Source organism: Penicillium longicatenatum (assembly GCF_028827895.1).
Source record: "Penicillium longicatenatum strain IBT 33135 chromosome Unknown contig_4_segment0_segment0, whole genome shotgun sequence".
Classification (NCBI taxonomy): Eukaryota; Fungi; Ascomycota; class Eurotiomycetes; order Eurotiales; family Aspergillaceae; genus Penicillium; species Penicillium longicatenatum.
This window is the reverse complement of record NW_026643122.1, coordinates 357,923-383,236: the sequence shown is the minus strand read 5'-3', so window position 1 is coordinate 383,236 and position 25,314 is coordinate 357,923. Positions and strand designations below refer to the sequence as shown.

Genomic DNA, 25,314 nt, shown 5'->3' with positions numbered 1-25,314 from the left:
CTCAGTTGGGCCGAAATACACTCAACATCCCCGCGGAGAATTTAATGCCTCCACTGCTCGCCTGATAACGCAGCAAATACATCGCACCTTGTCTGCACCGCGACTTGTTAGCGTCGCACATTCCACTTGAACCGCGAAATTGTCCCTGATCGGAAACTGTGTCTTGGGTCAAGTCCATGGAGCAGCACATCCACAGACGCATCTACCCAGCTCCATAACACTTGATCTTTAGAACCGAGGAAAATCCAGCTTGAAGAGAGGGGTTTTTAGATCTACCTATCAAGGTCCCCTATACACGGCTTCCGGTTGCCGGTCAACCTACGTTGCTTGTCGCTCCTTTAATAACCATTGTCGCTGGTCGACCCCAAAATCACACGATATGGCCGTGTCTAATATGTCTCGTCGGCAAAGAGCCGAATTGACGCTTTCCAAGATTTGGTTCCACTTGGTATTCTGGGCTATACATTTCGGTATTTTTGTCGTGGGATGGTATGTCTTTGATCGCAGAAGGTGGGGAACCAGAATCGCTAATTTGGAGATAGTTGGATACAGGCTTCAAATAAGAAGCTAGCAAGCTTGAATGTGCTAAGATATTCGGTTTGGATCTCTCGTGGCGCGGGCCTTGTACTTTCCATCGACGCTACTTTGATCCTTCTCCCTATGTGTCGAAACGTGCTGCGATGGATTCGACCTCAAATTCGTTGGTTACCTCTGGACGAGTCTGCCTGGTTCCATCGTCAAATAGCCTACGCCATGTTGTTCTTCACCTGCACTCATGTGGCAGCTCATTACGTCAAGTAAGTGAATCCGTACTTAGGTATATTGACCCAGTACTAACCGATTCTAGTTTTTACAATATCGAGAAAGATAACATCCGTCCTGTGCTCGCAGTGGAGCTCCACTACAAGACCGCGGCTGGTATCACAGGCCATGTCATGTTATTATGCATGCTGCTAATATACACCACGGCTCATGCTCGTATTCGTCAACAGGCATTTGAAACCTTTTGGTATACTCACCATCTCTTCATTCCATTCATGCTTGCTCTTTACACCCATGCAACTGGATGCTTTGTGCGAGATAGCCCTCAAAGATATTCACCATTCGACGGTGAGAAGTTCTGGAACCACTGCCTGGGCTACGAAGGATGGAGATGGGAGCTCGTGGCAGGCACCATGTACCTATTAGAACGACTGTACCGCGAGGTTCGATCTCGGAAAGAGACGGTGATCACCAAGGTGATTCGTCACCCGTATGGTACGTCAGCAAACTGTCATCTCACAAGGTCTATACTAACATGGAAGTAGCCGCCATGGAAATCCAGTTTCAAAAACCAAGCATGAACTACAAAGCAGGACAATGGCTCTTCCTTCAAGTGCCAGATGTGTCAACCACCCAATGGCATCCGTTCACCATTACATCCTGCCCATTCGACCCATATATCAGTGTACACGTTCGCCAAGTCGGTGATTTCACACGCGCCCTCGGAGATGCTCTCGGTTGCGGTCCCGCACAAGCAAAAGACCTCGAAGGCTTAGATCCAAACGGAATGTACGAAGTCGCCCTCCAAAACGGGCAAACAATGCCAAAGATGCGCATCGACGGACCATATGGAGCACCGGCCGAAGACGTCTTCGAAAACGAGATCGCCGTCCTGATCGGAACAGGTATCGGTGTCACGCCCTGGGCCTCAATCCTAAAGAATATCTGGCATCTGCGCTCAAGCCCTAACCCACCTCGTCGTCTACGTCGTGTAGAGTTTATCTGGATTTGCAAAGACACCTCTTCCTTTGAATGGTTCCAGGCTCTTCTTTCGTCACTTGAGGCGCAATCTGCAAGCGCTGCAGCTTTCGAGGGTAGTACCGAGTTCTTGCGGATCCATACATACCTCACGCAGAGACTTGATGATGATACTGCTGCGAATATCTATTTGAATTCTGTTGGGCAGGCGCTTGATCCACTTACTGAGTTGAGGAGTCGGACGAATTTCGGTCGTCCTGATTTTAAGCGCTTATTTAATGCTATGCGGGTCGGGTTGTTGGATCAGACTTATATGCGGGGTTTACAGAGTGCTCATGCGACTGAGATCGGTGTTTACTTTTGTGGACCTAATACTGCCGCTTTGCAGATTGATGATGCTGCTAGGTTTGCGTCGACGAAGGATATTCGGTTTAAGTTCTGGAAGGAGAACTTTTAGGTACATGTGTTTTTTTTTTGAATCTTTCTGTTTTCCGAGCGATGTCGATGACACCGCATGACTTTATGAATGACGAGTTTCCCTGTTTATCTTTCTTAGGTTTATGTTCTCATCGTGTTGACGTTGTATCCTGTTCGTTGAAGTATATACGCGGGCGCCGGACTGGTCGTTTTCCTGTACTATAGTTGATGGTGCCGCGAGGTGTCGTCAAAAGCTACATAGCATATTATATCGAATCGTGACCATTATTAATTCGTTAGGCAGGTTTGACCTGCCGGTAGGGTATTGTACAAGGATGTCTATGGCATACTTCGCTTCCCGGGCGGCAAAGCCTACTCTTTCCTATCAGACCTGTCCATAACATCCGTCTTTCTGACCACTGCATCTCACCTGTCACTTCACCGGCGGTGGCATACTATACAGCCCTCAGTTGACGGGTATCTACTCCACATGACATCAGCTACCTTGAGTTTCCTCAAAGCGATCCGGTGAATTGGCCTCAAGCTTGATAGGGACATGTAGACGAAGCTGCCTCTCACCGAGAACAAGCACCAACCGGCGCAGCTCGTCTTCCTCCAAGCCCTTGCCTTTGGGGGGGATCTCCCCAGGCGGAATTGACATGCCTCCGCTCAGGTGCTCGAAGGCAAACATGATCAGCTCCTTCGACCATGGACACGCTCGAATAGCGCGGAAAAATACTGCCTTGGCAGCTTCAAGGTCCTTGACGTGGTAACGCTCATAGAGCATATATAGCTTCCAAATTGTGAGATTTGATCTTGCGCTTTCCACGCCGAAGCGGCTCCGTACAGCCGCTCCACCGGAGCGGAATTCTGCAGGATTGAGGACTTCGCTTAGAGCCTTCTCGAATGCTGGACGGACGATCCAGCTTGCAGGACCAGTGGTTGAACGTGGGCTAGAAAGCTGGATCCAAATAGGCAGAAGGTAGCTTGAGATCGGCACCGATTGTGGAGGGATGATTGGTGAAGAGGCTTGATCTAGTTGGTACTGATTGTCGATGGCTTCCTTTGTGAACTTCAGCGGATCTCGCAACCGGTCGAGTGATGTGATTCTGAACTCATTCCACATGCTCATTGACTGGAAGATCGTGTTATGTGGGAATAGGGCTGTGCTCTCTCTTAACAGCTCGTGAATTTCCAAAGGGCTGTGGTCTTGTTCCTTTTGGCATAGGCAGTCGTACAGCACTCTTGCGCGGGCTTGATGAAGTAGCTCTGCTGTGAACTCCTTGAAAGCCTCTTCGTCTGGCGATAGTTCCTTGAGCCTCAAAACGGCATTGCCATAAATATCCAAAGTGCTCATCAGCGGCCACTTAGCAAGGTAGTAGATGAGGCCCAAGCAATCGGTGTAGGCTACATATGCTTGAGCTCTTCTGGCTGCCAAAGCTTGGCCCTGGCATGCTTGTAAGTACCGCTGTACTTTGACAATTGTGGTGGGGTGGAAGGACGACGAGCTCTCTTCCTTGGGAATTTGCTCTGGGTCAAGTTTTTCCTCGGCTATGTTGTGCAGGACATACAAAGCTTGGGCCTTTTCGCCCCTTTCCATGAATTGCCAGATCCAAGACTGCCAAAGGATAGCACGGTCTGCCTTTTGCTCAGTGTCTGTGAAAGTTACGCTCATTGATAGAGCGGTCGCCCAGACTCCATTCGCTTTTTTCCTACCCTCATCGTCCTCACTTCTTGACTCCATCAGAGCAAACGCGTTCCATAATCTCAAGCTGGATGGTCTCTTCTTCACAGTCTTCTTAGCAAACTTCCTACCCATCACAGGATTGGACGCGAACTCCAAGGCTAAAAAATATTCCGCTAGCTCCTCATCATCCGGATACCGATCAACTAGAACACGCAAAACCCGCAACGTCCAGTCATGGGTCTTGAGAGGTGGTTGGACTGAACGGGATTTGACCCACCACTGGAATGAGTGGAACCACCGACAAGGCGAAGCGAACAGAGTGGCAGTGGTATGCAAAAAGTTTTGCAAGGGATACAGAAACGGTTTTGCTGGCTTGTCGCTTTCTTCGTCACGAAGCGGGATCCATGAAGAAAGCCCAAGGCGATGATCTGTCACGAACTCGTTGCGTAGGAGGTTGTCCCATCCCCACACACGAGTGGTCTGGATATTGCTCGGAAATGTCAGGTGTGGCAACTGACTGAAGTACAGGAAAGCATCGATCAGCTCGTCTGACTGGGCCAAATTACGGAATAAACGTATAATCTGATCCACGTCACAAAACAGCGTCACTTTGTATGGGTCGTCGACGTTCGGAATCGATCCATCTAAGCTGCGCCATGGCAATTGAGATTCCATGATATGCTCTCTCTCTGCCTCTACCCAAGAGGCCACATTGGATGCAAGGGAGAAAGTGAATGAATAATGCGTAGTTTTGGGGTCTGGGTCTGAGCTGGTGTTGTTACTCCAGCCTTTTGCTCCATCTTCTCCAATGCGAGGGACTTCTGAATCCCAGAATTCACGAAACAAAGACAAAGTTTGATCGAAATCATCGAGGAAGTCGGGTTTGAAGCAACAAAATTCGAGCACAGCCTGCCAGAGACCGACTGCAATCTCACTGTAGCCTGCTTCCCGGAAGAGAAGCGTGAGACGAAGGAATATGTAGACGAGAACCTGAACCATGTTGGGGCGGAGAGGAATCAGGGATGAGACGTGGCTCAAGTACTCCTCATGAAGAGCGAGACACTTCCCAAATGTGAAATCCGGGGAGTCGGTTTGACAAAAGTCGAGGAACTTGACCCATAGGCTGATGAACTCAGGATTCTCCAATAGAGTCTTTTTCCACTGAGCCAATAACTTTTCAGAATCCCACAGCTGTGCTCCAGCTTGCAATCTGCCTAACAAAAGGCGGTCTCTGTGTGGACTTTCGGTGGCTTTCTTTAGGGCCTTTTCATGCAGGGACAACTTCAAATCCGCAAGGCTAGTCCTCTCATCGTGTGTGAGGCACTGGGTTTCATCTCGCGAGCCGAGAATCAGCACGTTCTGGTGATCAATAAACCGAAGCCATGCACCGACATCCTGGGGGTTATCTTCAACTGTCTTCCATAGGGTTGCGTTCCGAGTTTTTCTTTCGGCGTCGAGACCGATTTGTTCGGTGGTCTGTTCTATCTCCGGTGGGTCTGTTGGTAAATTCGCGATCAGCATCCATCTAAAACTGAGACCTCTTCCGACGATCAGTTTTGTCAACCGTGCAAAGGTGTGGCTTACCCCAATCCTCTCCGCCAATCAAGACGAAGTCATCGTCTACCCCGAGGGCAGACACAGCCGAGCCACGAATATGATACTCGGGCAATGGCAGCTTGGAAGGCTTGAATGAGAGGTTGTGTTCTCCATCTCTCAATGATGAGTCTGCGAACGCGCATGGGCGCAACACTATTTGGTCCCCATGGGACTGGTCTCGATCAATCCTGTGTGTGCGACCAAGTCCAAGGATAAAGCCTCCCCCAGTGCGGCGGTAACGTGGTACACCCCAGCGGTTCTCTATGCCATATGTGAGGATATCCCGGTCACCCTTGGAATCAAGGAAAAATTCGGGTGAGGAGTCATGGTTGGAATCGTTAGTTGTTGAGACAGTGTCTGCTCGTTCCGGCAAGTTGCTACCAGGGTTATTTAATTGGACGGCGAGCACTCGATCAGGGAGCCAGTGACCACCTTGAGTTCTGCTTAATTCGATAGATGAACTTTGTTCGATGGGTAGATCGCGTTTGCTGGAAGGGGGACGGTTTCGTGAATGGTGATGGTCTTTGGAGGAAGAGTGGCGACTATGATGTGAGCGAGATGGGTGATCATGCAATCTCTCACGAGTGCTTCTGTCAGATCGCCGTGATGAACGAGCCTTGGAATCGGCGAGCTCAGAATTGCTTTGAGGGTGATTAGGCGATTCTGTTGTATCAATGGCTGAAGGTAGCTTGAAGCTGCCGAATTTGGGGACGGGCTTTTTGTCCTGAAACGGGGGGTCAGATCATATCATTTGAGGCTTAGAAATGAGACACTCACCTTTGACCCGGACGAGTCCATCGTTGCGCGCCACTTGTAATGTTGTCGGGCGTGGAGTCCGATAGTTCGGCGCAAGGGTTCTTCCGAAGGCGGTGAGACAGGAAGATGCATAGATCGGCGTATGGTTGTTCCGTGAGCGGTGAGCGGGGATCGGCGACAAAAAAAAGTTGCGATTCAAGCCGCTTCAAACAAGAGAGGCGCGCCCACTCCCCACCTGACAAATTGACACCCATTATCTTTGGTTCTAAGAGATGGGCTTCTGTGATCTCTTTTAAATCACGCCTAATCACCCTCAACAATGGCCTCCTCTCTTGCGGCGCAGTTGTCGCAGATTGCGGCAAAATCGACGCATGAGCTTGATCTCAAAACTCAGAGAATCGCCCACTCACAGTCACTGATCTTTGATACACAAGTCGCCGGAACTCAGGACTTTGATACCATCTATGATATCTGCTATGAAGGTTTTCGTGAGCTTTGCTCCTTGGATCGCCGATTTGAGGAGTTTGAGCGCACGATTTTCAGCGAGCAGAGCAAGGCTGAGGATCGAACACAGATGAATGCCAGCCAAAACCAGGAATTGGATGCCGTCATTGAAAATTTCCTTGCACTTGTTGGAGGAAGACTGCAATTAAGTCCCGCGGTCAAGGCGGTGGATTGGTTGGTGCGAAGGTTCAGGTATGTAGCTCTTGTCTTTGCGTTACGCATTTCTTTGGAAGAAGAACTAATCATGACTGTTTCCATCTTAGATCGCACGAGTACAACACGACCTATATGGTTTTGACATTCCTGCCTTACCACACCACACCACTTTTCCTGAATCTACTCTCGATCCTGCCTAATGATCTTACACCAACATTGAAAGTGCTCTACCCTTATAAGACGGGCTTAATCAACCCTCCACGACACCCAATCGTGCACAGCGCCACCACAAACAAACCTTTCTTTGCCGCACTGAATAACTATGTGTTGAAAGCCTGTCGGCAAGGAGCCCAGAGCCACTCCCTGCTCTCCTTCTGGGCGGGTATTACCACGGAGGCCGTCGCAGGCATGTTGGAGGGTGCTCGCTCCGGTCGACGGGAGGCTGAAAAGCAAAAGCACGAGGATATTATCATTCGTGTGCTCCCAGTCCTGAGCAACGCTTTCGCACTAAAGAAGGTGCCGGAGCTGATTATCAGCTGCTACATGATATCAGTTGTGCTAGCTCAGAAGGCTTCTCTTTCTGATGATGTTTTGAATGGCCTGATGGAGACCGTGGTGGCTTCATGGACAGAAGAAACATTAAGCTCGGGATTGATTTGCTTGTCAGTACTTTCTCAGCAGAAGCCAACAGCTTCCCTGCCGAAGAAGGTGTTCAAGGCCCTTGTTCGCCTTGATCGTCCTATGCAGCAACTGTCAGAAGTAGCGACACAATATAACACATCTAAGCTCTTGATTGGGCTTGTTGATGGCTTCGCCAGTGATTTGCAGAAGAACAGCCTGCACCTCAGCCTCTTGTCATCTATCTTCGAAGCGAACGTCTTCCAAGAGGAGGAGATGAAGCAGGCTATGGCCCTGGTCATTAAGTCAGCAAGTGATGTGGAAAAGACTCGTGATATGTCATTGGATACTCAGACCCAGCTTGCCGAGTTGGTCCAAGGATTTAGCCGCTCCAGCTCCCTCCAGCCTACCTTCCAAAACCTGCTGGCTGAAACATCTCTCAATATCTCAGCATTGGAACATAACCTGCAAACTGTGGTTGAAGCCCCTATTCAGCCCCAACTGATTGAAGATGTGGAAATGGAAGACGTTGATGAGCGTGATGTGGACAACTTCACGCCTGCCTTTGAGTCATTGTCAAAGGAACCTAAGTATCCTTCCTCATTCCTGTCCAAGCAGTACATTCCCGAGTTCAACAGCCTCATCCAAGTGTTTGCATTAGCTGTCGAATCTGAATCCAGAGTTGCGCAGTTTGTTGATCTCCCAATTCTTGGCAAGGCCGATGCGACCAAATCCCCGCAATTCCTGTCGTTCTTCACGCGCATTCTTTCCGGACCTTATCCCATGGGAACGAAGATTGCTGCATTGAATGCCATTGCTTCTGTCCTGTCGTCCGTGAATGTTGATTACGATCCCCAGGCCCTATTGCCCTTCCTGCTCGTTGCTCTCAGTGACCCATCCGAGCGGATCCGTCGTGAAACCACTGGTGTTTTGGCTCTCGTTGTTACTATCTACAAGAACAACAAGAAAGGAGACGGCAAGCCCTGGGCCCACGATTCTATTTACGGCAATGGAAGCCAGTCTACCAATATTCCATGGCTGTCAACTAGCGATGCATTGAAGGTGCTTGATCGTGCATTGCTGCCTGGACTTGAGGAGTATATCCTGGATCCTACCTATATCGCTAAGGTTCTCGACGCCACAATGCGCGGATCTGTTTTGTCGGAGGACTCGGGTGCTTCAGAGCTGAAGAAGTCTCTTCGTCTCAGTTTCTTCACTTTCCTGTCCTCTCACACGATCCAGATGCCGGTCTACGGTCCCAAGTTTGGCCTTCTCCGGTTGCTCAACAAAATTAAGAAGGTCTCGGGAACTACTCGTGCCAAGGAACTTCTGCCTCTGCTTCAAAACTGGCGAGGCTCTAGTCAGAAGGAAGTCGAAGATATTTGCACATCAGAGCGCCTTACTCTTCCCGAGGTTGAGCAAGAGATCGTTGCCATTGTCAGCGCCAAGGACAATGATGCTATCGAAATCCTTCTTAACAATGTTAGCCCCGCATCTGTTCGATCCTCCTTTGTGACAGCTGGATTTTCTCGCATGAAGGAGATCTGGAGCAAGATCCCGGAGGATGCCCAATTAACAGCTGCCGAAAAGCTGTTGGACATTTCTCTTAACATGTCGGATGAAACACCTCTCGCAGACAACTGCCGTTCTGTCCTTCGCAGTGTCGAACTGTCGGGTGCTATCCTTGTGAGCTTCGTGAACAAGATCCCCATTTCCTTGACTCACATTGAGAGCCTTGGCCCCGCACCAAAGCGGAGACGCACCAGCCAGAACAACATGGTTGCGATGACTGTCAAAGACGAGGGAGAGTTCAGCAAGCTCATGGACAAGATGACCTTCATTCTAGAAGTTGTCGACAGCTCTAGCCCCGATTCTCACCCCGAGCTCGCGGGTGGTCTTTTCCAGACCCTTGCTGCTCTTCATCACTTCAAGTCGCAGATCCAGTCCGGAATGAGCTACCTCCTGAGTCTCACCCTGGGAAGTCTGCTGGCTATCGTCAACAAGTCCAAGGCATCTGCTAAACCACTATTTGACACTTCTGTCATCCGGGCCGACTTGGTGGTGGATTGCGTCCGCACAACCGAAAGCCCACAGGTGCAAAATGCCGCTCTTCTCCTGGTTGCTGGTCTATCTGTGATTGCACCGGAGCTCGTCCTTCACAGCGTGATGCCGATCTTCACGTTCATGGGATCGAGTGTTCTTCGCAAAGATGACGACTACTCTGTTTCTGTTATCGACCAGACTATCGACCATGTTGTGCCCGCCCTCATCCAGTCGTTACGTAGCCAGAAGCGCGATATTGTTTCCGGAACTTCGGAGCTCCTCCTCAGCTTCACTGCAGCATTTGAACATATTCCATCGCATCGCCGTCTTCGCCTCTTCCATGCATTGATTACCAAGCTTGGCACTCAAGACTTCTTGTTTGCCGTTTTGGCTATGCTAGCGAATCGTTACTCCAACGATAAGGACGTTCTTACGCTGATGACTGGGGTGGCATCGGATACTACTCCTGTCGTCGAGCTCACCACTTACAGCAAGTATCTCAACCTTGTCATCGATGCGTTCCAGCCTAAGGCTGGCATCTCTCAAATCTTGCTTGGAATTGGAAGCGACGATGGTCGTGACCCTCAGAAGGTGGCTGTTGATTTGCTGCGTGATCTCGCTCACCTGCTCAAACATTCCTCCCTCAAGTCCAAACTGGAGGCCGCTTTCGAGAAGGATGATGACGTCGCAGGTCAAGTTCGCGCTTGCTTCTCCCGCGTCTTAGGACAGGTTCTGAACATTGGCGAATCGGTGAAAAATATGAAACCCGTGAGCCAGGCGTGTGGTGAGGTCCTCGGTGCTCTCTTCAGTACCTTGTCTCTCGTCGACTTCCTGGATACGATCGAGGTCTTGCTGCAAGAGCCCAACGATGACCTCCGCCGTAAGGTCCTTCGTCTCCTGGAGAACCGCCTGCGCCAGAACCCAGAGCGTGACAACGAGTCTCAAATTCGTGTACTTGACTTCTTGCCTACTCTGGTCAAGATTGTCGAATCATCCCCTGACACCATGCTCAAGCACGCCGCTGTCGCTTGCATTGATCGTATCACCGAGAAGTACGGTCGCAAGGACCCATCGAAGGTCATCACAGCCGCCAAGGTTGTTGCTAGTGAATCCTGTCTGGGCTACGATGATGAGCGCATTCGAATCATGGGTGTTCTGTGTCTGGCCTCTATGGCCGAGGTCCTGGGCCAGGCGATGATCCCCGCCCTTCCAGATACCCTCAACCAGTCTGTGAAGCTGCTCGAACTCAGCCTGGTTTCCGGAAAGGAGAACTCACGCCTGCACGACGCCGTTTTCTCGCTGTTCTCTGCACTCCTGGACAACCTTCCGTTCATGATCTCGGCTGCCACACTTGACAAGATCCTGCTTCTCTCTTTCAAGTCCACCAATGCCAACCTTGATGAATCCTGCGAGGACAGCCGTGAGGAGACTCTTCGGCTCATGGCTGCTCGGAAGATGGATCTCACTGCCACCCTTGGTGCAATTGACCGGAACTGGCAAAATGCCGTCGAGGCCGGACCTACTGCCACCACTGAGGTTCTGCAGGTCTTGAGCCTGGCCGTCGAGAAGAACCCCAAGTCGACCGTCTCTAATAATATCGGTGTTCTCACTACCATCCTCTTCAAGGCCTTCGATTTGCGACGTGAGCAAATCGCTCTAGGCGACCGTGCTAAGTTCGACGCCGGTGAATTGGATGAAGCTGAGACGACCATGCACGATGTCACCATTAAGATGATTTACAAGCTCAACGACAGCACATTCCGACCATTGTTCACCAAGATGGTTGAATGGGCTACCGGTGCCCAGAAGGATGAGCAAGCTCAAATTTCTCGCCTCACAACCTTCTACAAGTTCCTTCAGGTGTTCTTTGGCACCCTTCAGTCCATTGTCACTGGTTACTCCAGCTACATTTTGGAGCACACCGTCAAGATTCTGGGCTCAACTGGACCAGCCAAGGCTACCAAGCCACTTTGGTTGGCCACACTCCGCACTCTGCGCAATTCATTCGAGCATGACCAAGATGGTATGTCCTCCCCCCATCCCTTTTCCATACTCACAAATACTAACTATAATCCAGAATTTTGGCAATCTCCTTCCCACCTCAGCAGCATCACAGTTCCTCTCATTGCGCAGCTGGCTCACGCAACAACCTCGAGGTCAGCAGAACTCGTTGTCGAGGAGGTTATTCCCGCGATTACTGAGCTTGCTACCGCGGCCGACTCGACCGATAACCACAAGGAGCTAAACGTTGCTTTGATGAGATACCTCCGTCCTTCGACTGCTCCGAATGCCAAGTCCGCTGGTGGTGACAACCCATTCACTCGCCTTGCGGCCTTGAAGGCCGAGCAGGCTCTTACTGAGCAGCTTGGCGAGGAGTGGCTTGCCCTTCTTCCGGAGATGCTGCCCTACATCAGTGAGCTCATGGAGGACGAGGATGAGAGTGTTGAGAGAGAAGTACGGAAATGGGTCAAGAAGATTGAGAGTGTACTGGGTGAGCGACTGGATGATATGTTGACCTAAGGGTATGCGGCCATGTACAAAAATCGCATTTATCTGGCGTTTGTAAAAATAGACCCTTAGGTCTTGCAGCGTAAGATCTGCACAAAAAGATATTTTCTCATATATTCATTTCAATATTACCATCAAGATGGCCTTGGAGGCGTCATATCTCATATATTCTAGCACTGTGAATGATTTACTCGATCTTGAAGGACATCAGTTTTCCGGAACTGGATGGTCAGCAGCATCAACTCCTGCCTTCCACCTGTACTTCGCCGCAGGATGGTCATTTCGAGGACCAGATTGGCCAGGCGTCGCGTTCAGATTCTCGCGGTATGTTCCTTTCTGTACCGCATAGTCATCCCAGAACAAACCACGACGACGTAGTTCAGGGATCAGCAAATCAATGACGTCCTTGAAGGAACCTGGCTTGACCGCATAGGCCTAATATTCGCGTCAGCAACGAACTCATCATATGAATCGAAATCTCAATCCTACCAGGTTAAAACCGTCCACATCGGCCTCTTTGATCCAGCGTTCCATGTTGTCAGCCACCTGCGCCGCTGTACCAACAGGAGTGGCACCCAGACCACCAACAGTGATATGCTGGCCCACAGTGGCTTTTGTCCATTTTGCGACCTCTGGAGTGGCTTTCGACCAGCCTTCAACAGCAGAACTAAACAAGCAATCAGCACTTGATTTCTAGGGCTGCTCTAACCTCTCCTTACCGAATAGCATTGCTCTCCACATGCCTCAGCTCCTCATCCTCACCATACGTATCCAAATCAATCCCCGTCCAGCCGCCAAAGAGCGCCAAAGCCCCATCAATCGAGCCTAAACTACGATAATACTTGAACTTCTCTAGCGCTTCCTCCTCTGTCCGACCGAGCACCGGACAAAGCAGAGCCAGGAACTTGATGCTCTGCGGATCGCGCCCATACTCACTCTTCGCAAGCTGGCGGATCTCGGCGACGTTCTTGGCGACGACGGCGGGACTATGACCCGCGACGAAAATAGCTTCAGCGTGTTGCGCTGCAAATGTCTTTCCAGCCTTGGATGTTCCCGCTTGAAGGATCACGGGCGTGCGCTGTGGACTTGGCTGGCAGAGATGCGGGCCAGGTACATTGAAATACTTGCCTGAGTGATTGATTTGTCGCACTCGTGAGGGCTCGGTGTAGACGCCTCGCTCGCGATCTAGGACCACGGCATCTTGGCGCCAGGATGACTCCCAGAGCTTGTAGGCTACCTTGACGTATTCTTCTGCCACGGCGTATCGGTCATCGTGCTGTGGCCTCGTTCAGCGGGGTGTTTGTTGTTTCAACTAGAAGGACTTACATGTGGTTGTTCGGCCTGGCCCATATTTCGGGCTGCAGAGTCGAGATATCCAGTTACAACCTATCCTGTTAGTCCTCTCCTGCTTTGCTAGTCCATGGTCGCGATATTTTGCTTACATTCCAACCCAACCTGAGATTTAGTGGGTTAACAATTTGCTCAGAGTCATACAATGGAGAACTGATTTCTCATACCGTCCTTTAGTAAGATGGTCGACTGTTGATAGACGACGTGCCAAATGGTAGGGCTGCTCATAGGTCGTCGTGACTGTCACTCCGAACCCAATGTTTTTGGTCGCGGCCGCCATAGCCGGCACTACGGCCAGAGGCTCATTCACTGGCCATTGAGCACCAGAGATAACTGCTGGATCTAGGTTTCGGGGTCCCTTATATACATCATAGCCTCCTGCGTGATATTTTAGTAAGATTCGCCTTGACGGTTACAGATCAACTTACCAAGAACATCAGCGATGAAGATTCCATGGAACTTGGCGGCCTCGAGTAGTTGAGCAAGTTCTACCCAGTGATCGATATCGTTAAATTTATGGGATTCATCTTCTGGGTGTCGCCACAGTCCAGGAGACTGGTGTCCACTGCCTGGATGATAGTTAGATCTTGTCTCGTTATTGATGTGCGACTGAACATACACATCTCCACAAATGCATTGAGAATCAAGGACTTCTTAGGCTTCTCGCCAGCTGCATTGTTAGACTCCGACATGGCTGTCAGTATCACGTCCTCCCGCTTGTCGAGGATTCTTGGTAGAAGATACGATAAATTCTCGCAGTAGATTTGCAATAATTCCGTATGTGATTCCAAGTAAACAGTAGGGGCTGCTTCGTCCAATTTGTATCATCAGAAAGATCGACGAGCACACCATCTCTTACATCCCCGCGTGCGTCACATCCCACGGGATGTAGTATAGCATCAAAGTGGGGCGGGATGGCGCGATGCAGGAGATCGTTGAGGGGTACGAAACGGAGGAACAGCCAACATTATTGGTTCACTGTGGATTAGGCTTGTGCATGCTGACCATTTAAAAGAGATTATGCTTCAACAGTATTGCTTTTTGCATGCACTTTCTCTCGGGCGAGAGGTAGAACCCTGCACACGGTACTCCGCAGTGATGTGCTGTGACAAAGTTTGGGCTGGCGTGTCTCACTTCATTTATCAGCTCTGCCAATCTGAAGAGGCGTAATTGGCCGCGGCGAGAACATATATCGTAATCTCAGTTGTTTCATATGCTTTTGGATGGTTGTATCCTTTGCTGGACCTCGGGTATTCCTCGCATCTGCTCGGGATCATAATGAATTGTTTCTTCGCCTACTTGACTGTTCAGATTGGTACGACCAGCATATAAAGTTGAGAACATCAGTTGTTACGAGTATTTTAATGTTTTTGATGCTCTATTCAACGCTTCTCGTGGGCGAGGGTTCTCCCTATGACATAATTGTGCAGCATTATCAACCATCTCAGCAACTTAAACTCTAAAATATCGACCTGTTCTTCGAGCTCTGATCACCCATGAGCACCTCATCGCGAGTATGTATCAAGTCATCGTGGATCAGGCTCTTTTCATTCGTTCTGACGCCAACTGGTACTACGCCGTCGTAGATCTGGGTTCCCCTGCACCCAGTCTACCGGGTCTATCACACTTAAATGCGCCTCGTCCCTGGTCGCCTACGAAACCAGATGTTTTACTGAATCACATCTCAAGTCTTTCTCTGGTTTTTAGTCGCATGATCACTATATCTCCACTTAAGAAGACTGACGTGGACTCCCCATAAACTTCGCTTTCTCGACTTGTTATTTCTTGTACTTTTTAACTTGGCCCATTTCGCCAACTGGGATTTACTCACAATGTTCAATCTACAGACGCGCGATGGTGTATCGAGCGTGCAACCACCTTTGTCTCAAGCAGTGGGGTATGTCGTCGTTGTCGTCGTTGGTTTGGTTGTCGCTCTAGGTAAGCTGATTATCGTGACATCCCTTGACCCGCGCTGAGCTAACTGAACCAGTCATGATGTTAATCACTAAGGTTTTGAAGAAGACTACTGGAGAAGACAACCAGAAGACTGAGATGTAAGGAGCCTGATCCGTTCTATCGGCAGATGATACTGATCTATGAGATAGGTTCATGACAGCCAATCGTACTGTCAGAACCGGTCTCACTGCCTCGGCTGTGATCTCTGTGAGTCGCTTCCAAATTTGAATACTCCAACCTCTAATCTTTATGCACAGTCCTGGCTATGGTCGACGGCATTACTCGGATCATCATACGTGGGCTACGATTATGGGGTCGCGGGGCCCTTTTGGTTTGCTGCTGGCTGCAGTCCAATGATTGTTTTCTTCGCTTTACTGGGTATCTCTTGCAAGCGAAAGATCCCGGAGGCCCATACATCCCTCGAAGTGGTGCGGATTCGTTATGGTACGTTGAACCTTGTGACCTGACTAGTTCTGAATAGTTTTGACATCCAAACTTCTACTAGGACGAACCGCTCACATTGTTTTCATTGTTTTGTGTCTGATCAACAATATCTTTGCCTGTGCAAACATGTTGCTTGGAGCCTCTGCGGTGATCACGGCCATGTAAGTCCCGAGTGGGAAAGGCAAAGATCCAGATTTCTAATGAATCAAGGTCCGGAATGCACATTATTGCTGCGACATTCTTGTTGCCAGTCGGCGTGACAGTTTATACATTTGTTGGAGGCATTAAAGCAACGTCAGTTCTGTCTTTTGGCGATTCTCTTTCTCCATTACTGACACACCACAGCTTCCTCACGGACTATTTCCACACTGCAATCATTCTGATTATAGCATGCTATTTTACGGCCAAAGCGTTCTCCGTGGACCAAGTTGGCTCTGTAGGGAATTTGTACGAGCTCCTTGTCGCGGCTGCTGAGCGCCACCCTGTTTCTGGCAATCAAGGTGGAACTTATTTGACCATGAAATCAAAGAGTGTAAGTAACGTCATGTATCAAACATACGATAGTGGTTGACAGCCTCTAGGCCATTATTTTCGGCATCTTGCATACTTTGGGCAACTTTGGTCTTGTTATTGTAAGTGGGTCTTTTTGCTCCGAAGATGTCCATCTCACATTTTACAGATGGATACCAGCTACTTCATCAAAGCGTTCTCAGCATCTCCTGCGGCGGTGGTCCCCGGATACACCATAGGAGGTATTGCCTACTTCGCCGTGCCATGGGGATTGGGGACCGTGATGAGCTCTATCGCCCTGGGACTCGAGAACCAGCCCAACTTCCCAACCTTCCCTCGAGTAAGCTTCTTGTCGGGTTTAGCACAGAGGACCTAAGCTAATTCTTTTTTGGTAGAGAATGACTACATCCGAAGTCAGTAATGGCCTGGTCCTCCCCTATGCGGCGATGACGATCGCAGGGAAAGGTGGTGCTGCAGCATCCCTCTTGATCACCTTTATGGCGTGTACCTCCACACTCTCCGCTCAAGTCATCGCAGTCAGCTCCATTCTCAGTTTCGACGTGTATCGTGAGTACTTCAAGAAGTCTGCCTCTGATCGAGATTTGATTCGCTCAAGTCACTTTGGCGTGATTTTCTTTGCGGCCTTCTCTGCTGCCTTCAGCACAATGCTACATTATGTTGGGATTAACCTGGGATGGACACTATACATGCTTGGTAAGTCTTACTCTCTGTTGAAATCATCAGATCCCATAATGCTGACGACAGAATCCCCAGGTGTCGTTACCTGCCCTGGAATCTTCCCAATGGTGTTCACCATCCTCTGGCGCCACCAAAGCAAGACCGCTGCTATTCTTTCTCCAATTCTGGGCATGATTACCGGACTAGCAGTCTGGCTTGGCACCGCTGCCCACTTCGGTGGGGAGGTCTCGGTCGAGACAACGGGTGAAGTGCTTCCTTGCATGTACGGCACTGTGGCCTCGTGCTTTTCGCCCATTGTGTATTCTCTTGCAATCACGTCTATCAAGCCCCAGCGGTACGACTGGGCTGATTTCAAGAAAGAAAAATTGGCATTGGAGAAACTAGAGTCCGATTTGACTACCGCACATCATAGTGAGAGACCTGTCCAGGATCAATCCAATAGCCTTGAAGATGGAAGTGTGCGAAGTTCGGCATTGGATGCGCAGGAGCTGAAGAGGTGGGGCCGTATTGCTGCATTTTGGTCTATCGCGACATTCCTGGGCCATTGGGTTATTTGGCCGTTGCCTATGTACGGGTCTGGTTATATCTTTGAGAAGAAGGTATGGAGTGAATTGACTGGTTCTTTCTTGGTAGGTAAAGCTGACATTCGGTTAGTTTTTCATTGCCTGGGTGGTATTTGGTATCATCTGGCTTTGGGGTACTATGTTGATAGCGATTGTATACCCACTTGTCGATGGTGGAATCCAGCAGATTCTCCAGATTTATCGCGGTCTAATTGGCCGCAATGACGATCCAAATCATGATTCCAATATCAAGGGAGTGGGCGCATCGTCCCCGTCTGCAGTATCCGTCTCCGATGAGGTTCAGGATAAGGAGTGAAGAGAGTTTGGAAAGATCGTCTCTATTCCTAATTTGTGATAAGTTACTCCAGGTCCTTGACCAAGGATCGTCGAGGAATGTCTGATCTAAAGTTCTTAAATGGTTCAATGAATTCCTGCTGCCGTGGCAGGAGCATCAGCATCATATTCGGTGGTCAATAGATCTAAGCGAAAGATGATCTAAAGATAAAAAGCCATATTCACCACGGATCTCACTTAAATCTCAAAACTTATGTGCATCACTGAGATCCGTCCATCAGGTGCCCTTCTTCCAAATAACTTTCCTGTATCTACAAGCCCCACAATAAAAAGTTAATATCACCCTCTACTGATTGGGGAATCCAGCCTTCATGTTGTCGTACACAGAAGCTGGATAGCCAAGTTGGTTCTGGAACTGTCTCAAAGCGCCAGTACCTCCAAGTGTGCTCACAACCTAAATAAACATTATCAGTACAAGCATCGGCTTTCACAGAATGTGGAATACAGACCGTAGCAATCAAACTGTCCGAGCCAGTCTTATCACTGCTACTCTCCCACCACATTCCACCACCAAGCCCTTTGGAGGCAATATATTGCGCCTTCTTCTGTGCCACCTGTGGAGTATCGTAGCTGACCATCATCTTCTGGGAAGGATCATAGCTGTAGCTTGCGATGGGTTGATCAAGATAATTGACTGAGGCTCCCGGCCTAGGCAATGCTTTGTAGTCCCACACACCATTCTCCCAGCTTCCGCTTCCCACACCGTTATAGGCAGTGCCAGGTCCGTTGGTGCTCATGAAAGATCGACCATAAAGGGGCATTCCTAAAACTATTTTGTTTGCTGGCACACCATTGGAAGTGTAGTAGTTGATGGCTTGTTCGGTGTTAAATGGAGTGCTACTTGGGTTGGAGCTGGATGCGTAGAGATTGGCATCATGCCCCGCGATAGTATCCCAGCTTCCAGAATAATCATAAGCCATAAGATTCCAAAAGTCGAGGTACTTATCCATCGCTGCTAGTTGGAGCTGCTGGTAGTGCGAAGGGCCTGGATATCAGTTAGCGCGGGTGTCATTTTGAAAGATAGGGGCCGTACCAGCTGGACTAGCAACAGTTATGAGGAAATGATAGCCATTTGCCTTTGCTGCACTGTAGGAATCAAGAGATTGGCGCAGCGCTTGCAAGGTGGCTACCATATTGGCAGCTTGGGTACTGTCGGCAGGATACTGGGTCTGATTTTAGTAAATCATTCCCAGAAGGGTATTGCGAAATGCCTTACTTCCCAATCAATATCGATTCCATCAAATCCCAAGTTCTGAACCAGAGTGGTCGCCGATGAAGCAAATTGCGCCCTGCCTGCTGCCGTACTAAGAGCTCCTGCAAAATTAGTGGAGTAGGTCCATCCACCAACAGACAAGAGAACTTTTAGGTTCCGATTTTTCTTCTTAAGCAAGTACAGTTGCTTGACACAGCCATAAACATTGTTTCCCTGATCATTCCAGGAGTCACCAGCAAAGTGTTTATCAGTATCCGCCCAGGAGTCGGATAGAACGACCTGCCCATTGGACTGGACGTTGCCAAAGGCGTACAAAACATGGGTCAGTTTATCAATAGGTAGATCTTGAGGAACATAGTTTCTTCCATAGATGGCCTGAATTTGAACAATCGATTAGTTCTGATAGAAACAACAGCGGTAGAACTAACCCAGTTCACGAAGTAGGCCACTGAGCGGAAACCGCCTCCTCCAGCACGAGCTTCGATCGCAGTAATGTTGCCATCTTGAGAGGTCATGGGGACAGCCCTTGCAAGCCAGCTCAGGCCAAGGAGGAAAGGAATGACAAAACGCATGATAGGCAATGTTAGTATGGATGGACTATGGTTATGATTGTGGAAGCGCCAGTAAGGTCGAGTGTATCGAACGAACTCCGAAGGGAGTGAACGTCATTATTTATAGTTCATCACACTAAACCTTCAAACCATCTTCTCATCTCATGTCAACAATAGCTGTCCACGATAACAGCATTTTCAAAGTCATTCTAAGGGTGAAGATGCGCAAGACGGGATGGGATGCCACACTCCCTCGAGGTGGCTCTGTTGAAAGTCTCTTCCAAGATGCCCAAGGCGCATATTCCTAAGACGGAAGTATCTGTTCAGAAACAAGGTTCATATCAGCATAACGGGGTATTTCACGCTTGCACATGACGAACCAAAAAAAAGACTTTGCCCCACCATGGCAGATTCACCAAGGCGATAACAGGATCCTACATTCTAGTGCAGCCAAACCCCGCCCGCCCAAGAACCATTAGATGGGGCTCTGAGGTCGCTTTCTAGGACTTGAAGATTATGCCGTGTAACGCAAATAAGGCCACGAGCCCACTAAGCCGCCGATACTTTGTGCGGACCAAGCACCCGACCTCGTGGTTCGGCGCACTTCGGACCAATAGGAGGGCCGAGCTTTCCCTAGATCCGGGGATGGCGACATCTTCGTCAGTCTCCTTCATTCTTGATAGACCTCAGACCCTCGGAGCGTATCAAGCCTTCTTTTGGGATCGACGTGCACGCTAGGAGGCATTGTGTGTGTTACATCCTCTTGGATAAGAGGCCAAGATGGCTTTTGGGCTGACAGGTAAATGTAACTTGGGTTCGCCAGTGTTCAAAGCCCCGGGGCTGTCTTGGCCGGTATCTTCCACGTCGCAGGTGTTCTTGAAGGCGTGTTGTAACGGAGGGGTCGGGGCTCGCTTCAGAAACTCATCACCTGGGCGCCCAGTCGATGTAACACCTGGCCATGCTACCCAGAGGTGGTTCTGTAGGAGCTACTTATCAGGAGTCCTGGATTTCGGAGATGGATTTCGGGAAGAAAGAAGTTCGCGTGGCTTGTAATTTGTGAAGAAGGCGCAACGCATTGCAAACGTCAGAGTTGGTCCCACGTTCCTCCCTTGCTGTTCGGCAGTTTTGTCTTTCGCTCGGGCCCGATCTGACGGCCAGAGAACTCTGTTCCCAATATTGAGCGACCCTGACAGATATTGATCGCTTTCTTCTATGGGTCATGTCCCCTGGAGAGGTCAATGTCAGGCAAAAAGGCGACTGACATTTATCATTTGTGTACGAAATATTGGTCGATTCTACCCAAAGCTACCCAAGCATCTTTTTCATTCTGAATAGTTAAGAGGGGTACATCTCATCATGAGCTAGAGTTGTCTACACATGACCAGGCTGCCGAGCCCCCGGATTGCTTGTAGCTGTCAATGATACTGACAATGGAACCATAAGTGCCAGCGATCATCAGGAACGTTCCCGACACGATGACAAAAACACTCCAGCAGACCATCAACTTCCATTTAAGTACCCCTTCGGTCTTGTCCTGGGTCCAGTTGTCGTATAGCCACATGAAACCCATGGGTTGGAACGACATAAGAGTGCCGAGTAAGGCACCCACAAGGGAAACGAGGCCACCGAAAATTGGGATAGCACTCGCGATAATGTAAGAAACCATAGCAATTCCAAACGTACAGCTGACCCAGGCCACCCAGTGAGTCACGGTGTTGGCCGTGAGATGTCGAGAACCTTTCAAAAGATGGAGAAAGATGTACTTCGACGGTAGCTGATACCCTGTTAATGATGGAATAATCTCCACATGCGCCAAGGCTGACTTACATGAACTACCAGCATAGTGGTGACGATGAGACCTGGAAGTGCAAAGCCATAGCTGATTTTCTTCACCGTCGGTCCTGCGGAGCCTAGGGCAGGCTGTGAGACATAAGACCCACAGTAATAATAGACCACACAGCCAATTGTTATATATACCCCCGTCACGACGCTTTGACAGAGAAATAGGGATCGGCTGTATAACTGAGGATCCCGCATCTCGGACACGATAGAAAAAAAGGACGGCGTTCCAGCATATGCGAATACGATCGTCGAGACCGCGGTTACAGCATCGGTGAAATTCGGGGTAGCGGCAATCTGGTAATCAGAAACCCAGACACCATCCTGCGGCGCAGCCGATGGGCGATTCTGAACGCCGACTCCAATGGTCACTATGAGAACTAGAATCTTGTCAGAGAAGTCCACTGGACTTGGTAAAGGACTCACTGGCAGTAATAATACAAGATAATCCACCCCATGCAAGCCAACTCATGCGACCTAATGTCTGTATGCTACCCAGTACAAATCCTATGATTGCGGCAATAGCAACAAAGATCGCAGTGCAGGCACCGTGACTCGATACGGCATTTAGGGAGATGGAGATGCTCAACATTCCCGACCCGGCAACAAAGATCCAGTCTATGTTCGTATTAGCAAAACCTTGGGTTGAAAGAAAGGTGTATGGTCTTTACAGAGAACAAAAGCAACGCCAAAGAAGATCTTCCCAGGACGACCGAATAACATCCCACCTACATCCGCAAGTCCATAGACCTCACGGTGCCGAAGCTTGAAAGTACCAACCATATAATCTGACCACGTTGTAATTATAGCAACAGCAAGCAATATTATTGCCCCTGGAACTATACCAAGGGTATCCAAAGCTCCAGGGATACTGAGGACACCTAACCCAATCTGGGACTTCATCATGAGTGCAGCGGTACCAATCCAGCCTAACTAGTAAAATGTCAGTCTATTCAAAGTATGCAGATCAGGTCATGCGCACGCTGCGATAGTTTGGTCCTTCTTCCGTGATTTCGCCAAAGACAGCATCGTTCCCGTAGTACTGGTCCTCAAGAACTTGACCCACTTGAGAAGGAACGGGGGGTAAGTCGTCATAGTCCTTTTTCTCTGGCATTTTGGTATATGAAAGTGATTGAAGTTGATAACAATATTGTGAGCCACTGCTAGTAAGGGGTGAGGGGGTTGTGGAGTACCCTTTTATACTGAATCTAGTTTATGGTCGGGCACACGGCCGATGTGACCTTATCGTAGCTCTCCTTGCCTCGTGCAGTAAGAATTTCTCGAGATAGCCACCAATGAGGGAAAGCATAAGCCGCACAATTTAATGCTTCGTAGTGGGTCAAGGTAGCCATATTTTAAAGCATTACTCTTTAGTGCTCTCGATGCTGATTTCGCCTGTGGCTGTACCATGGCGAGGGGCAATGCACATGTTGTCATAGCTCCATATTTATGCTAAACATCTGATATATGTTTTCCGAGACTGGCGTTGAAGTTCGAGAATTCATATTTGTCATCTGACTGTACCTCCGGAGAGCGAAATATAAGTGCATCGCTTGTGATCCAGGCTTTACTAGTGCATAGGCTTTCGGGGGGCTTCCCGGTAGAGCTATGGGCAATGAACCGAGCCGATCCGATATTCTAAGATGGATATTACAGTATATGATACGGATGCGGGGTGCGGAGAGACCTAGCCCCCCAGAATGCTGATTGACACACGGGGAAGTGTCCGGGAAAGGCGAGATTAAGTACTTGGACAGGTATCCACATAGATCCACCAAGGCAGTCGGATTTCCCTGGGTCAATTCCGGATGGATTTCCGATAGCTCTATCTTCATTAAACCCCTCGCGCAAGGTGGAAATTGAAGATAAACTCCGGCAATTGATTAAAAGACTGGACGAGGTCAACATGTGTCTGCAAGGGCGCGATGGCAAGCCCTACCCGATCCCTTGCTTGTATTTTGAGACAAATTTAGCCACGAGTTGACATGCCTTGATCGTGACTAGACATGAAGTTATGAGAGGGATAATGAGAGGCCCGGCTTATTCACTTTGAAACGAGTCGGGTACGGACCCATTGGGTCTAGCGTCATCTGGCATATTCAATCCGCTCCCAGTGGGACATGTAGCTTCACATTTTCCCTTGAGTTCATTTGGTGCTTTGAGCTGTGCTGGAATGCTTCCATGCCACTTACTGGCCCCTCGCGTGCACTGCAACCATCCTTGCAGAGCTTAATGGTACTAATGACATTTATGAGTACACCATTGACTAGCACTTGGTAGGCCACGTGGATTTCAATGAAATAGACTGAAGTCACGTATTGTAAAGGAAAAGAGAGAATAGAATCAATGATGAAGATGATTGTTTGATGGGTGCATCTACCTTATTATCGGATTGTCATACTTTTAATCAGTCTATTTCATTATCTATCTTCTACTCTAGATCCATAGATCTTTGGAAACTAACAGGAATAGTTATTTGACATAGTCTATTTCCCACGTGGGAGGGTCAGAACAACTAGAGCTTTTGAAACTTTGGACAGTACCTAGTCCTGGTCAATGATCTCAAGTCTGCACACCATAATTCTCGTGATACCATTCAATTTTGTGGAAAGAGGCGATCAACTAGCCTTTAGTCAAAGATCTCGGAATCACATCCGATTCAAAGGTGAAAATCTCCTGTCAATATTGAACTAATTTCAACAGCCATGGAAAGCGCATAAGGGTATGATGGAAAGAGAATTTGGGAAAACCGAAGTTAGAAAAAATCAATCTCATGGACAATTTCCAAAGCTTGGCGCTCAAGTTAAGCTTGATAAGTCTTCAAGTATCTTTCGATTGTCGTCATTCCAAGAAAGTCGTTTGCAAAGATAATCTGGACGTTTGGAATAAGCTGGGAAAACATTCGAGTGATCCTCGGCCTTAGAACTATTTCCATCCCAAGTAAGATGAGTTTAACACCCTTAAAGACCCTCTGTGAACCTCAATATGTTAGTTTCTTCGTCTATGAGCGGGACATGTAACGCACCTGAATGCGGCGGATGAGCCTTATCGCTATGCTTGACTGGAGCGATGGTCCCCGCCGGTTTTTTTCCCCAAACGTCGCTTTGACATTCCTGTACTGACCAGTCCACTGTACAGTCGCCAGTCGAATTTTCAAAGCTTCAAGTCGCGGGGCATTAAGATACGGCATCCAGAGTTTTTGTCGATAATGCTGCTTAATGATGACAGCCAGGTACTGAAGTTTGGGGAAGACCATCCCACGGAGAATTTTATTGTTTTTGCGGATGTTTGCTTTGCAGACGTCCACAAAACAGGCGCTTTGGATGTAATTGGCGTAGAATTGTCTGCGGCTGGGCTCGACTGAGGCTAAGACCTGAATCAGTGAGCAGTGCTTGACTGCTGTTCCATTTGGCCAGAGGAGGCGCATTGCTTCACGACACCAGGATTTGTTGATGCGGCTATACTTTGCCAGCATTGAGTACCAGGAAGATGGACTGTGTTGTGAGGTTTCGCTAGTCGCGTCGATGGTATTTTGAAGGATCTCGCTGATTAGTTCGTATGTTGATAACACCTTCTGGGCTGCTGTAAGCTTGGTAGAGTCTACCATGATGACTCATTGATTAAGATTGAAAATCCCGATGAGGGAGGTGACAGGAGGAAGAGAAGGTAAAGACTGGAGTGTAGGGGGTAAGTGACGGAAGAGTGAGTGAGGCGTTTTACACAAAATGATACCTCGGTCTCATGGTATGTCAATCATATATGGGAAACTCCATTTCCGATATGAAACCACGTTCGAAATTTGCAATGAGG

At 49.0% G+C, this 25,314-nt stretch overlaps 8 protein-coding genes across 8 annotated transcripts; 3 read left to right on the top strand and 5 right to left on the bottom strand.

Moving 5' to 3' along the window:
- Positions 1-379: 379 nt before the first annotated feature.
- On the top strand, positions 380-2,197 carry N7484_006938 (putative NADPH oxidase (NoxA); the record flags this gene model as incomplete). Its single annotated transcript, XM_057117325.1, has 4 exons — positions 380-489; positions 543-797; positions 848-1,257; positions 1,308-2,197. 4 exons carry the CDS (start codon positions 380-382, stop codon positions 2,195-2,197), a joined length of 1,665 nt encoding a protein of 554 aa, XP_056970360.1.
- A 456-nt stretch (positions 2,198-2,653) lies between these two features.
- On the bottom strand, positions 2,654-6,238 carry N7484_006937 (uncharacterized protein; the record flags this gene model as incomplete). The annotated part of the gene is made up of 3 exons (XM_057117324.1): positions 2,654-5,340; positions 5,429-6,164; positions 6,218-6,238. 3 exons carry the CDS (start codon positions 6,236-6,238, stop codon positions 2,654-2,656), a joined length of 3,444 nt encoding a protein of 1,147 aa, XP_056970359.1.
- A 277-nt stretch (positions 6,239-6,515) lies between these two features.
- utp10 (snoRNA-binding rRNA-processing protein UTP10) lies at positions 6,516-12,037 on the top strand (the record flags this gene model as incomplete). The annotated part of the gene is made up of 3 exons (XM_057117323.1): positions 6,516-6,892; positions 6,964-11,540; positions 11,595-12,037. 3 exons carry the CDS (start codon positions 6,516-6,518, stop codon positions 12,035-12,037), a joined length of 5,397 nt encoding a protein of 1,798 aa, XP_056970358.1.
- Positions 12,038-12,232: 195 nt separating this feature from the next.
- N7484_006935 (LLM class flavin-dependent oxidoreductase) lies at positions 12,233-14,067 on the bottom strand (the record flags this gene model as incomplete). Its single annotated transcript, XM_057117322.1, has 8 exons — positions 12,233-12,460; positions 12,515-12,692; positions 12,745-13,301; positions 13,352-13,411; positions 13,468-13,480; positions 13,543-13,753; positions 13,804-13,944; positions 13,995-14,067. 8 exons carry the CDS (start codon positions 14,065-14,067, stop codon positions 12,233-12,235), a joined length of 1,461 nt encoding a protein of 486 aa, XP_056970357.1.
- Positions 14,068-15,207: 1,140 nt separating this feature from the next.
- On the top strand, positions 15,208-17,863 carry N7484_006934 (sodium:solute symporter family protein; the record flags this gene model as incomplete). The annotated part of the gene is made up of 12 exons (XM_057117321.1): positions 15,208-15,313; positions 15,366-15,429; positions 15,481-15,538; positions 15,589-15,775; positions 15,837-15,936; positions 15,986-16,069; positions 16,121-16,307; positions 16,357-16,407; positions 16,455-16,625; positions 16,681-16,999; positions 17,060-17,583; positions 17,639-17,863. The coding sequence occupies 12 exons, from the start codon at positions 15,208-15,210 to the stop codon at positions 17,861-17,863; spliced, it is 2,076 nt and encodes a 691-aa protein (XP_056970356.1).
- Positions 17,864-18,187: 324 nt separating this feature from the next.
- On the bottom strand, positions 18,188-19,686 carry N7484_006933 (glycoside hydrolase family 18 protein; the record flags this gene model as incomplete). The annotated part of the gene is made up of 5 exons (XM_057117320.1): positions 18,188-18,295; positions 18,351-18,886; positions 18,935-19,064; positions 19,118-19,489; positions 19,543-19,686. The coding sequence occupies 5 exons, from the start codon at positions 19,684-19,686 to the stop codon at positions 18,188-18,190; spliced, it is 1,290 nt and encodes a 429-aa protein (XP_056970355.1).
- A 1,333-nt stretch (positions 19,687-21,019) lies between these two features.
- N7484_006932 (amino acid transporter) lies at positions 21,020-22,618 on the bottom strand (the record flags this gene model as incomplete). Its single annotated transcript, XM_057117319.1, has 5 exons — positions 21,020-21,439; positions 21,493-21,884; positions 21,931-22,122; positions 22,176-22,437; positions 22,487-22,618. The coding sequence occupies 5 exons, from the start codon at positions 22,616-22,618 to the stop codon at positions 21,020-21,022; spliced, it is 1,398 nt and encodes a 465-aa protein (XP_056970354.1).
- A 1,887-nt stretch (positions 22,619-24,505) lies between these two features.
- On the bottom strand, positions 24,506-25,111 carry N7484_006931 (uncharacterized protein; the record flags this gene model as incomplete). Its single annotated transcript, XM_057117318.1, has 1 exon — positions 24,506-25,111. The coding sequence occupies one exon, from the start codon at positions 25,109-25,111 to the stop codon at positions 24,506-24,508; it is 606 nt and encodes a 201-aa protein (XP_056970353.1).
- Positions 25,112-25,314: the final 203 nt, after the last annotated feature.